Source organism: Bos indicus x Bos taurus, chromosome 7 (assembly GCF_003369695.1).
Source record: "Bos indicus x Bos taurus breed Angus x Brahman F1 hybrid chromosome 7, Bos_hybrid_MaternalHap_v2.0, whole genome shotgun sequence".
NCBI lineage: Eukaryota > Metazoa > Chordata > Mammalia > Artiodactyla > Bovidae > Bos > Bos indicus x Bos taurus.
In genome coordinates this window covers 90,445,128-90,459,046 of record NC_040082.1, presented here as the reverse complement: position 1 = coordinate 90,459,046, position 13,919 = coordinate 90,445,128, and the positions used below count along the sequence as shown (strand labels likewise).

At 51.3% G+C, this 13,919-nt stretch overlaps 1 protein-coding gene across 3 annotated transcripts in view; it reads left to right on the top strand.

The window, feature by feature from the left end:
* Nucleotides 1-5,049, top strand: part of ZFR2 (zinc finger RNA binding protein 2) — a 50,157-nt gene extending 45,108 nt beyond the window's left edge. For all 3 annotated transcript variants that reach the window (XM_027547237.1, XM_027547238.1, XM_027547239.1), the window contains one exon: nt 309-5,049. In XM_027547237.1, coding sequence (XP_027403038.1) covers nt 309-488 — 180 coding nt within the window. In that variant the 3' untranslated portion in view covers nt 489-5,049. The remainder of the gene's footprint in view (nt 1-308) is intronic.
* Nucleotides 5,050-13,919: the final 8,870 nt, after the last annotated feature.

Sequence of the window (13,919 nt, the reverse complement as noted above, 5' to 3'; positions counted from 1 at the left end):
CATTGGGCATGACATCATGAAGGGTCTTAAGTGGAAAGAGTCAAATTGCTGTTAATCAGAGCCCAACTGGGAGAAGCAGGATCCAGGGTCCCCTTAGCAGATGAGGAGGAGCTGAGGTTCCCGGGCTTCCGGGCAGTGTCCTCGGCACCAGCGGGTGTGAACAGCTCCCAGCACAGTTCCTCATGCCCAGAGGTGCTTTGAGCTTGGCCACTGCTGGGAGGGTGTGAGAATGCCTGAGTTCACACAGACTGTGTGAGGCGGGCCAGCGGGTGCGGGCAGGCCGGTCCTGACAGCTGGTCTGCCCCCAGCACGCCCTGCGCATGTTGGCGTTCCGGCAGATCCACAAGATCCTGGGCATCGACCCGCTGCCTCCCCCCAGAATCAGGCTGGGGGCACGCTTCCGGAAGAGGCCACGGGAGGCAAGCGAGCTGGAGGCCAAGGGGGGCAGCAACCAGAGGAAGCGGCCTCGCCTCCCCAATGGGACCTGACACACTGCCGCTGAGCGGCCACTTCACCCCTGACACCGACAGTCCACGTTTCCCTTTGCAGTAACATTCTGTAGATTTCTTTAAACACACCTGTGCTTAAACCATTAGTGAACTCTCTTCATCTGGCAATTTGAGCTGTGGGGTTTAGGGGCAGGACCCAAGGCCTGCCTTCACCCTGGGGCGAGAAGGGGCAGCACAACCATAAACCCTGGCATTTTTTGCTAGCTTTAAAGTCACCCTGTGGCCTGCAAAAGGTGTGGGTTTTTAATGACTGTGTGTGGATGCGCCCAGCACACATGGATTTGACATAACATGGGCAAGCCCACTGAGGGCCCCACACCAGGAAGCCTGCCCTGGAAGCAGGTTGGAAGGGGGTGTTGGCCAAGCCTGGGAGTGTGCCCAGGCTGGGGTCCCCTGTCCCCAAGCCCAGCTGGTTCCAAACACACCACCTGTGACAGCTCCCCAGCCTGGAGGCTTGGCCAGAGGTTTGCAGGGTCTGAGCTGGGCTCGCCCTGGCGCGCCATGGAGGGGGCCACAGAGCCCCTGAGTGGTGAGGGTGCAGGCTGGGTGGGCCCCTGACCCTGGGAACATGAGTGACCCCCCTGGTCCGCATGCTGTGCCGCTGCGTGCCTTCTGCACTGTGGGGAGCCGCTCTGTGCGCCTCATTCGGGGCTGGTTTGCCTCTGTCTTTCTCCCGTCCTCCTCGCATAGGTGCAGCCAACATGGGTCCGGGGCCTGCCCCTCGGAGGCAGGGTCTGGGGGCTCTTCCCCAGGGTGGGGCATAGGATCAGGCGCCCCCCGACCCGGGCAGGTGGGCCTGGAAGCACCCCCACCCAGTCCCTGCCCCGATCTGTCCACATCCCTCTTTGCTACTTCTCCTCTCGCCTGGCTGCCCAGTGGTGCTGAAGGGGACATGTCCATCTTTGGGCGGACACCATCTCTCCTGCTCACCTGACTGTTTCCAGTTCACCTCTGTGTTTGAGGGACAGCCTGTGTGCAGCTTCACATCTAGTGTCTTCGTAGAACCGCCTGGAAGCTTGGTGGGTGGGGAGTAAACGAGGTGCACTTGTGTCTTGGTGTGGCCCACACAGTCCTTCCTCGGGATGCAGTGACCCTGCTGGGCTCCAGGCAGGACCCTGAGCTGCCAGGACATCTCCCCAAGGCTCTGCAGACCCCCACCCCAACACCAGGGATCCAACACCCACAGCACTCATCTCACACACATCCACAGCCACTCCAGGAAGCCAGCCTGGCATGGTCCAGGAGATACTCTTATCGGCAGGCTGTCAGCGGGAGGTGGGACCCAGAAGGCTTCCTGCAAGAGGGGGCAACCAAGCTGAGTTGGGGGGGTGGCTCTCCGCCTACAGGCCCCCTACCAAGAGCTCCCCTGCTGTTTCCCCAAGTCCTCATTGCAAACCTCAGTGGGCAGCGGGAGGGGGTCCAGATAAGGAGACCCGTTACAGCTGAGCCCTTGACAGCTTCAAGTCCCCAGGGGCATCCCCAGGCATCCCCAGGTTGGGAGGCCAGAGGGGTAGGAGGTGGGCAAGGTTGCGTGGCCCCTGGTGGCAGTAGCACATGCCCGTGGGCACAGACCCGGGCAGGGAGACGGCCAGTACTTCCTGCTCAGAGCTGGGCCAAGGGAGCATCAGCCCTCTGGTGTGAACAGAGCTGAGTCTGGTTCTAGCTGGAGCGATATCTACTAGAAACAGGAAGTGGCCAGCTGGTGCCTGACCATTTGACCTCCCCAGGAGGGTAGGCTGCTCGCCTCCGCTTCCAGGCCCTTCCTGGAGGAGTGGCATCCCAACAAGGCCAGGAGACAGAGCAGCCCCTCAGCAGGTCTTGGCCATGGTCCCAGATCAGGCACAGAGGACACCATGCATTCACGTAGGGCAGCCTTGCCCACACACCCCTCCCCCTCTGCATCTCCATCCACAGCCCTGCTGTTCACCCAGCTGCCCAGGCTACCACCACCACCACTACGGGGGGACCTCCTGGGTTCCTCTGGGCCAAGCCAATAAGAAGTCCTGTTGGTCCCCTGCCTGCTGCTCCACTCACAGCTTTAGTCCTCCAGCAGCTGGGGCTCTGGGTAAAACTCAGGACTGCACCCAAGATAAAACCCCTGATCCTGACAATGCCCCCAGAGGAACCCCAGGGGCCACCCTCCACCTCAGTGTCTCCACTCCAGACCGACTAGTCTCTGCTGGTCCTCAGTGAACCAGCCCCATGTCCGGCTGCCCCAGGGCCTTTGCACATGCTATTCCCACTGCCTGGTAAGCCCTTCCCCGACCTGTATGTACAGCCACTGCTCTTCTCTTCTGGGTCTCAGAGAGGCCTCAACCCCCTCAGTTGAAAGTGTTAGTCACTCAGTCATATCTGACTCTTTGCGACCCCATGACTGTAGCCCACCAGGCTCCTCTGTTCATGGAATTCTCCAGGTAGGAATACTGGAGTGGGTTGCCATTCCCTTCTCCAGGGAATATTCCCAAACCAGGGATCAAACCCATGTCTCCTGCATTGCAGGCAGATTCTATACCATCTGAGCCACCAGGGAAGCCCTTGACCCCTTCAGCCTGTCACATAACTGTCTACTTCCTTCAGACCCACACAGAGCAGATTAAAATAGTTTGTTATCTGCCTTCTCCCCTGCCCGCTGCCACCCCCAGGACTATGAATTGTCTGTGGACAGAAACTGTGCATCTGTCTTACTCACCACGGTATCTCAGGTCTAGAAGACACCAAGTGTAGCAAGTCTGTTAATACTCGAAGCCATGCCCCTGCCCACAAATATGGGTCTCTGTATTGGAGGAATTCCTTTCCCAGCAGATGAAATGACACCGCCTGTTCTGGTCTCATCCCAGGAGATTACCGTGCCAGTCGGGGTGAGGGCCTTTGGCTAAGGCAGTGAGAGGATGGAGGGAAGGGAGAATGGGTTGGCATTTTGGGGGGTAGTGAACAGTCACAGCTGCAACCCTGTCCCACTACCATGGGCCTCTCTCATCCTGGCCACGGCAGCTCCCAGAATCTCACCAGCCATGGCTCACCGTCCCATCCCTGCCTCCTGGGGAAGACGGGTGGGACCTCCTCCATCAGGTGGTTTAAAACCAGCCCAGCTGACAGAGAGTTAAATCTGCCCCCCTAGCAACTGCGAGACACCGAGTTTAGGCAACACAGCCACAGACTCAGACAGCTGGTGAACGATGTACTCAGTCCAGATGGACGGAACGCCCAGGCGGTGGTGCCTGCTGCAGGCCTGAAGAGCAGTGGCTTCTCAGCTTTGCTTCCCAGCCCTCTTCCCGCAGGGTAGAGGACCCCAGAGCAGGCAGACGGCTGGTAGGGAGACTCAGGACCAGGCACTTGAGAACTGAGACTGCTGTGGGGGGACAGTGGGGAGAGAAGCAGCCAGAGACAGCAGCGAAGCGGGACCTCAGGCTGTGGGATGCTGGAGGCCAGCCCGGTTGCTAGGAGATGGTGTTGCGTGTGGGAGGGATGACGCGGGTGGTGTGGGCAGGGCCAGAGCCAGACCCAGCAGGCAGTCCAGGAGAGACAAACATGAGAGGGCAGACCTGCCAGTAAGCCCACCTGCTAAGTCACCAATAACACGGAATGAAAACCACAAAAACGCGCTGCAGCCCCTGATCTAGATAAGTCACGCTCAGTGGTACAGGAAGCATCTCTGGGCTCGGCCGGTCCAAACTTCTTTGGAGAGATGTTGGCTCCATCCTCTCCCTGGTCACCTGTTAGTTCAGCTCCCAGGGCTGAGAAGATGTTTCAGGTAAGCAGATCAAGGCTCTTTGGAGTGAACAGGCCAGAGGACTCATGGAGAAGGCAGCCCAAAGTAAGCAGCTGGGCCTGGGGAGTGTCACCCTGTATATATCTGCCCAAGTTCTGAAAACTAAAGATACTAGAAAACAGATATATGCTGTTCATGGAACACCCATTTTCACAGCAGCAGGAATCACAGCAGCCAAATGGTGAGAAAAAGCCAAAAGCCAAGTGTCCATTACAGATGATGAATAAACAAGTATGGTCATTCACATGGTGGAATATTACTCAGCCTTAAAAAGGAAAGAGGTTCTGACACCTGCTACAATGTGGATGAACCTTGGGGACATGAAGCTCAGTGAGATAACCCAGACACAGAAGGACACACACTGTCTTATTCCACTCCCAGGAGGTCCTAGAGGAGTCAGATCTGTAGAGACAGGAAGTAGATGGCGGGGGCCAGGGGCTGGGGGAGGGGATGGGGAAGTCACTGTTTCATGGGGGCAGAGTTTCAGTTTGGGAAGATGAGAACGTTCTGGAGATGATGGAAGGGAATCGCATGAATGACTGCATCATACGATGGTGGGGATTGCGCAACCATATGAATACGCTTAATGCCACTGAGCTGTGCATCTAAAAACGGTTACAATAGTATTTTGTCTATTTTATTTGTCCATGGTACCATGTCTATTTTAACACAATAAAATTTTCTTTTCATGCACTGGGTTTTTCCAATTACAAGAATCTTGGAACTCTCAGAAAAAAATGGAAGAAGGGAAATAAAGTCAACCATCGTTAATACTGTTTCCTTCCAATTTTCTCATTTTGACACTTGGTTACAGGTGTGCTGTTTATACTACTTACATTCCTCCTTCACTTGACATTATAACAACTTTGATTTCTCAGCTGTGTTTTCAAGGTGCTTAGATATAGTTTTTGTAATTGAATTCTTCTGGAGACCTTTGGAGACAAATCTTTTTCATTATTATCAAGATGCTAAAATATGGTCCAACTCTCACATCCATAAATGACTACAGGAAAGAACCACAGCTTTGACTACATGCGTGTGGATGGACCACATTTGATCCATTCACCAGTTGACGGACATTTGGGTCACTTCCACTTTGTGGCTACTATGAAGAGATGTAGCTTTTTGTCTGTTTTTTCTCTTTAACTTATTGTGTACTTGGGTAGAGCCAATTAACCGGAGAAGGCAATGGCACCCCACTCCAGTACTTTGCCTGGAAAATCCCATGGATGGAGGAGCCTGGTAGGCTGCAGTCCAAGGGTCGCTAGGAGTCGGACACGACTGAGCGACTTCACTTTCACTTTTCACTTTCATGCATTGGAGAAGGAAATGGCAACCCACTCCAGTGTTCTTGCCTGGAGAATCCCAGGGACGGGGGAGCCTGGTGGGCTGCCGTCTAGGGGGTCACACAGAGTCGGACACGACTGAAGCGACTTAGCAGCAGCAGCAGCATTCCACTGCATGAACGTACCCTAATTTGCTTAATTGTTCTCTTACTGTTGGATGTTTAGACTATTTGCAGATTACAAATTACACCTCGGCAAACACCTTCCTGAATGTTGAAAGGAATGAGATTTTAAGGCATTTGAAACTTCCATGCGCAAGACCACATTCCATCAGAGCTGTGTGAGTTCCTCCCCCACCCCACCCTCACTTTAAACTAAAGAGACCCACTCCAGTCCCCAAGTCAGGACCACACCCTCTCATTTTCCAAGATACGTTCCTGCACATACGTTTAACAGTTAGGTCTCCCTCTGCCATGTCTTAGATACTCAGCAGCTGTTCTATCATCATCTCATTCACGCAACATGCACACCTTATTATGTGCCATGGGCCATTGCTCATGGGACCTCTCTCTGTCCCCGACTGAGAATGCTGAGGTTGATTCAATGTTCACTCAGCAAATCGACTCAATGAACATGAGTTTGAGCAAACTACAGGAGACAGTGAAGGACAGGGAAGCCTGGCATGCTGCGGTCCACGGGGTCACAGAGAGTCGGACCCGGCTTAGCAACCGAACAACAAGAATCTGCAAACATCGCCTTCCTTGGGAGAACCCAAAGCACAGCCAGAGTCACTTCGCTCAAAAAGGGTGACTCCGTGGCCCTTTGACATATTAGCCATGGGGTGTCAGGAGCTCACTTCACTTCCCAGAGCCTCTTATGAAATTGGATTAAAACTCATCAGCACCAACCTTGCAGGGCGGCGGAGAGAACTCAGTAATAAAATCCACTGGGTTCCTGTTGCTTTATGCGTGCGTCTCATTGCAGTGACCTCTCTCGTTTCAGAGCACGGGCTCTGGGGCACGCTGGCTTCAGTATTTGCAGCATGTGGGCTCGGGAGTTTCGGCTCACGGATCCTGGAGCACAGGCTCAGTAGTGGCGGTGTGCCAGCTTTAGCTGCATCACAGCTTTTAAAAATTTTTTATTTATGTTTAATTGAAGGATAATTGCTTTACAATATTGGCTTCATTTCTGCCATACATCAACATGAATTAACCATAAGTGTACATATGTCTTCTCCCTCTTGAACCTCCCTATTATACGGAGTGAAGTAAGTTAGAAAGAGAAAAACAAATATCGTATATTAACACATATATATGGAATCTAGAAAGATGGTACTGATGAACCTATTTTCAGAGCAGCAAAAATGTCCCTGATGCTGGGAAAGATCAAGGGCAGAAGGAGAAGAGGGTGTCAGAGGATGAGATGGCTGGATGGCATCACCGATGCAATGAACATGAACTTGGGCAAACTCCGGGAGATGGTGAGGGACAGGGAGGCCTGGCGTGCTGCAGTCCACGGGGTGGCAAAGAGTCAGACATGACTGAGCAACTGAAGAACAGCAATAATGGAGACACAGACATAAAATGCATTTTTAAAAAAATGCTGCCCAGATTTAGTCCCAGGGATATGGGTACAGTGGAGGGCAGGGGTGAGGGCAAACACTGGTGATTAAAATGGAAGTCATACACAGAGCATGCATGTGAGAAAAACCCTACAGTTCCTGCTGATGTTCGAGGACTCCCCAGTAGTGGCCAGTCCCCCCATAATCACCCCAGAGTGAAGCCACTCCCACAGTGAGGAGCTTCCCGTCAGCTCTGTAGCCCTCTCCTCTTGAATGTTAACCATCAAAGAAGCCGGAAAAAACTGGGAGGGCTTCGCAGGTGGCTCAGTGGTAAAGAACCCGTCTGCCAATGCAGGAGACATAAGAGGCACGGGTTTGATCCCTGGATCAAGAAGATCACCTGGAGGAAGCAATGGCAGCCCACTCTAGTATTCTTGCCTGGAGAATCGCCATGGACAGAGGAGCCTGGCAAGCTACACCGCATAGGGGTGCAAAGAGTTGGACATGACTGAAGCAAGTGAGCATGTGTGAGCACACAACTTGGAGGAAAGAATAAGAACAAAAGAATGCAGTTCTAGAAAAAACAACAAAAAAAAACCTTATGTATATATACTATCCTCAGAGAGCAAGTAGAAAGTACAAGAGCCAGGAAACAAGCTTAAATTTGCCCTTTGAAGAGGAATGTTCAAAGAACCAGAAAAAAGCCGTTGGAAATAAAAAACCTGATGATCGAAATTCAAATGGCAACAGAAGGGTTGGAAGAGAAAAAAAAACAGAAGACAAAAAGAAAAAATAATGTAGATAAGAAAATTAGATCAATTCAGGAAGCCCGATATGTGACTAAGAAGAGTTCCAAAGAGAGAGACCAGGGACATCAACAGTGGAAAAAATCACCAGTGACGTCATCCAAAGAGTTGGCCAGGAATGGAAAACATGACAGAGCCCACCAAGTGTACAGCATCACAGGTGAAAATAGATCCACAGCAAACCCACACTGTCAAAGGGCAGGATGTGGAGAGTAAAGAGAAGACAGAGGGACTTCCCTGGGGGTCCAGTGACTAAGCCTCTGCACTCCCAATGCAGGAGGCTCGGGTTTGATCCCCTGGTCAGGGAACTAGATTCCACATGTCACAGTGAAGCTTCTACGTGCTGCAACTAAAACCTGATGCAGCCACGTAAATACGAATTTGGGTGGGGAGGGCAGAGACGTCACTTTGCCAACAAAGGTCTGTATCGTCAAGGCTATGGTTTTTCCAGTAGTCATGTATGGGTGTGAGGGTTGGACCATAAAAAAGGCTGAGGGCCAAAGAACTGATATTTTTGAACCATGATGCTGGAGAAGACTCTTGAGTCCCCGTGGACAGCAAGGAGATCAAACCAGTCAATCCTAAAGGAAATCAACCCTGAATATTCATTGGAAGGACTGATGCTGAAGCTGAAGTTCCAATCCTTTGGCCACATGATGTGAAGAGCCAACTCATTGGAAAAGACCCTGATGCTGAGAAAGATTGAGGGCAGGAGGAGAAGAGGCGATAGAGGACGAGATGGTTGGATGGCATCACCAACTCAGTGGACGGGAGTCTGGGCAAACTCCAGAAACTGCTGAAGGACAGGGAAGCCTGGCATGCTGTAGTCCATGGGGTCACAAAGAGTCAGACACAATTGATTGACTGAACAACAAAAAGAAAAGAAGACAGAGAAGATTCTACAAGCTTCCAGAGAGAAACGAGAAGGGGAAAAAAAAGTGACAAGCAGAAAATGAGGAAGCAGAACAGTTCAGATTGTTTAGCTGTCCGAGACTGGAAGCCGGAAGACCTGAGGCAAGCGACTGTGTACCCAGAGCACTTGTCCTCAGTCAGACCACCGATCACACAGAAGAGTGAAGGAAAACACTTTCTCTGGGAATGCCCGGGGCGTATGAATTCCTAAAACAAAGGCACAAACCAATAAACAGGAGACTTGGACCCAAGAAACTGGAGCTACATCGCAGGAATCCTGGGTGCTAAAGAAAGAGGGGTCAGAAGCACAACCAGGCAACAGCTGCTCCTGTTTGGGGTAGTTAGTTCCACTTGAGGAGCTCGGGGAGAGACAGTCACAGACATACAAAACAAAGGCAATCACTAACTCCAGGAAGAGCAAAGAGCAAGTCCTAGAAAATAAGTGTTCCTTAGTGGACACTGTTCACTGTGAACAAAAGTTTCATATAATATAAGCACTGAATATTCATTTAAACAAAAGTCGTGATACCTTTGTTTGAGAACTTTGGAGAAAGAAATATGCCTCATAGAGTTAAGTCTGTTCCTGAAATCAATGGACAACAAATGTTCCAATGATAAATCCAGAGATGTGTAAACCACTGAGGAGAGAGACACACGGTGCTTTGTTTAAAACAGTTTTTCCTAAGCTTTGTACAGTCTTCAGCAGAGAGCCAAAGGTTCTACAAATATTGCTACTATTAATTTTGACAAGAAGAAAACACACATACACTCGAGGGGCCCATTGCTGAGTCGAGGAGCTTTATGTGGTTTGGAAAGCACTTGAGAACTTCCTGTGTGCCATGAACAGCAACATATTTCATTTTTTTTCTTTTAAATATTTATTTATTTGGCTGCACTGGGGTATTACTTTACTGGCATATGGGGTCTAGTTCCCCGACCAGGGATGGAACCTGGGCCCCCTGCATTGTGAGCCCCAAGTCTTAGCCAGGAAAGTCTCCACATTCAATTTAATTGATGAGGAGTGCACTTATAAGATCAAATAGAAAAAAAAAAAAGAGCAAATAGATTAGAAAATGTGCCTACATTATAAGAAAATAAAGACACAGAGAGACCACAGGTCAGCAAACCACAGCCCACTTACTCACCATCTAGCATGCATCGTTTGATTTTGTGCATTCCGGGAGCTAAAAATGGTTCTTTACATTTTTAAATGGCTGGGGAGAAAGCCATATTGCATGATGCGTGAATAGTACATGAAGCTGAAATTTCAGCGTCCATAAGTAACATTTCATTGGAAGGCAGCCATACCTGTTCTCTTTCCCTTGTGTTCTCTCTCTAAGGCGGCTTCCGTGCCACCGCGGCAGAAATGAGTAGTTTAGACTTGCAGCTCTTGGGATTTCCCTGGTGGTCCAGTGGCTAAGACTCAGGGCTCCCAATGCAAAGGGCCCAGGTTTGAACCCTGGTCAGGGAACTAGAGCCCACAGGCTGTAACTAAGACCCAGTGCAACCAAAAAATATACATAGTGAAAAAGAAGAAAAGACACGTGGCTGTTGATGGAGAGTTTGCTGACTCCTGCGTTAGAGCACGAGGGCGTGGGACAGGATGGGGAGGATCAAGGTGGGATCCTGGAGCAGGGGCAAGTCTCCGGGTACCTTGTGGGTCACCTGCTCATCCTCTAAGTTTACCCTCTCGCATGATTCTGTGTTCTTTTGTGCTGGGAGAGCCTACCCCATGCCAGGCTCCAGAGATAAATGATTGCCCAGGCCACAGCCAGCCTCTGCCCTTGCTCACGGAGCCTACGCTCCATCAAGGAGAGCAAGGCAGATCCCAGGTAACTGACAAGAGCAAGTGAGACAGGGTGACAGGCAGTAATCAGGCTTGGATGGTGGGCGGCCCCTCTGGGTGGTCGGGAAGGGTCTCGGAGGCGTTGCTGGAAGTGCTAAGAAGGAGCCTGCCTTTCGAAGAGCTTGGGGGAGCACGTGCTAGGAGGAGAAAGTGGCATGTGCAAAGGCCCTGGGGCTGGACAATGCCGGATCATCTGAGGAACAGGAGAGAGATGTGAGCAGAGGTGACAGCGGCCCCACCAAGCCGTAGCCAGGAGCTGGGTTTTATGAGCACAGCTGGCACCCGGGGAGGTTTTTGGTTTGTTTGGCTGCATTGGTCTTGGCTGTGACACGTGGGATCTTCACTGCGTCATGCAGATATCTTTGTTGTGGTGCATGGACTCTCTAGTTGTGGCGAGCAAGCTCAGTAGTTGCAGTACAAGGGAGAGCTTAGTTGTTCCACGGCGTGTGGGCTCTTAGTTCCCCAACCAGGGGTCAAACCTGCATCTCCTCCACTGCAAGGCAGGTTCTTAACCACTGGGCACCAGGGACATCCCCAGGGGAGATGTTAAGCCAGGAAGTGATATGGACCCAGGCTACACATATTGAACCCATAAGCATGGCTGGGAAATGAGGCGCCCGGCTCCACTTCTGGTACCAGGAAGACGGGACACGGGACTGGGGAAGAGCAGGGAGCCTCTCCCATTAAAGGCAGATCTGCCTAAAGCTCACCCTGGCACCCAGAGTACACTGCCTGAGAGGCCCTTCCTTGGACCAGGCAGGAGTGGCCCAGTGGCCTGCACTCCAGTTGCAAAGCATTTTTCCTCGAAAGAAGGGAGCGTTCCCGTGCTGAATCCCCATGTCCCCTGGCAGGGAGAGAAAGCTAAATTTAAAGGTGTGCTAACTGGGGCAGTTTGAGCCGGTGTGTGCTCCAGCTGCAGATCAGTTGGGGATCCAGCAACTCAGCCGTCCCGACATCTGGCAGCAGCTGGCCCTCCACATTCAGGGAGCTCTTATAGGTTCATTCTATTTGGGGGATCTACCATGTGCCCCACACCTTGCTGGGCAGTCAGTGTGTGGGTCCTGGAGCTGGATTGGCCTGCGTTCAAAGCTCCTATGTCCCAGGGTGGGCTTCCCAGGTGGCTCAGTGGGTAAAGAATCCACCTGCAATGCAGAATACATAGGAGATGTGGGTGGAGATCTCTTGGAGAAGAGCATGGCAACCCACTCCAGTAGTCTTGCCTAGAGAATCCCATGGACAGAGGAGTCTAGCAGGCTACAGTCCATGGGGTCACAAAAGAGTATGACATGACTGAGCACCCTCTGAGCCTCAGCTTTCTTGTCTGCAAAATGGGTATGATAAGAGCGCTCACCTCACAAGTAACAGGCACTGCTCACTAGCTCGTCTCTCCGCAGTATTCACTGGCTTTAAAAGTACATTTTGGGACTTCCCTGGTGGTCTAGTCATTAAGAATCTGCCTGCCAATGCAGGGGACACAGGTCTGATCCCTGATCTGGGAAGTTCCCACATGGTGTGGAGCAACTAAGCCCGTGCGCCACAACTACTGAAGCCCGGGCACCCTAGAGCCTGTGCTCCACAACAAGAGAAGGCACCTCAGTGAGAAGGCCTCACACCCCCACAAAGAGGAGCCCCACTCGCTGCAACCAGAGAAAGCTCACACACAGCATTAAAGACCCAGCACAGCCAAAAATAATTAAATATTTTTTAAGTGAGTTCTGAGCACCTCCTCTGAATCAGGTACCGAGGCCACAGCAGTGAAGGACATCATCTAAAAGCTCTGCCCTCAGGGGGCTGATGTTCTAGAGAAGACGCAGCCAGCAAACAAGATGCGGTAGGGTCTATGTTCCTTCTGCCCGTACTGGTTCTACAGGGCTTCAGTGGAAGCGGGTGTGAAGTGTCAGCGGGCTGAAATATTCTGTGGGGTTCTGGAAGGCGGGGTACACCTGGGGAAGTGTCCCAGGCAGGAGGCCCAGGAATGCAAAGGCCCTGAGGTGGCAGCAAGCCTGGGAGCTTTGAGGAAGAGGAGACCAGTGCCTCACCTTGGTGGAGCTGACCGTAATCCCAACTGGTGTGTAACATGAAGTGCCTGTAAATGACCCACGGTGTTCATTATTGTTGTTGTTCAGTCACTCAGTCATGTCTGACTCTTTGCAACCCCATGGACTGCCTCATGCCAGGCTTTCCTGTCCTTCACCATCTCCTGGAGTTTTTTCAAAGTCATGTCCTTTGAGTCTGTGATATCCAACCATCTCATCCTCTGTCTCCCCTTCTCCTCCTGCCCTCAATCTTTCCCAGCATCAGGGTCTTTCCCAATGAGTCGGCTCTTATCAGGTGGCCAAAGTATTGGAGCTCCAGCATCAGTCCTTCCAATGAATATTCAGGATTGATTTCCTTTAGGATTGACTGGTTTGCTTTCCTTGCAGTCCAAGGGCCTCTCAAGGGTCTTCTCCAGAACCACAATTTGAAAGCATCAAATTTTCAGCGCTCAGCCTTCTTTATGGTCCAACTCTCACATCTATACATGACTACTGGAACAACCATAGTTTTGACTAGATAGACCTTTGTCAGCAAAGTGATGTCTCTGCTTTTTAATACAGGTCTAGGTTTGTCATAGTTTTTCTTCCAAGGAGCAAGCGTCTTTTAATTTCATGGCTGCAGTCACCATCTGCAGTGATTTTGGAGCCCAAGAAAATAGAGTCTATCACTGTTTCCATTGTTTCCCCATCTATTTGCCATGAAGTGATGGGACCAGATGCCATCATCTTAGTTTTTTGAATGTTTCGTTTTAAGCCAGCTTCTTCACTTTCCTCTTTCACCCTCATCAAGAGGCTCTTTAGTTCCTCCCCACTTTCTGCCATTAGAGTGGTATAATCTGCATATCTGAGGTTGTTGATGGGAGGGGTAGCCAAACTCCAACTGTGAAAATAGAAAGAAGAGAAAGGTGAAGAACAGTGAGATTTGGATGAGGAAAAGAAAAGCCTTCGGAGGGGGACAGGGTGGGTCCATCAGGGCTTCTCTGTGGTGAGCAAGCAAAGTCAGCGCCACCTGACCCGGTGGGTGGAAGGTATATTTAGCAGTTCATGGAAGGGAACACCCAAGAGTTCCTTCTTCTCTAGCTGGGTTTAAGGCAACCCAATCTGACTCACCAGTTCCACATCATAGAATCCATTCATCTCAACACCCAACTTCTGGTCCCATTTTCCATATTTGTTGTTCAGTCGCTCATGCCT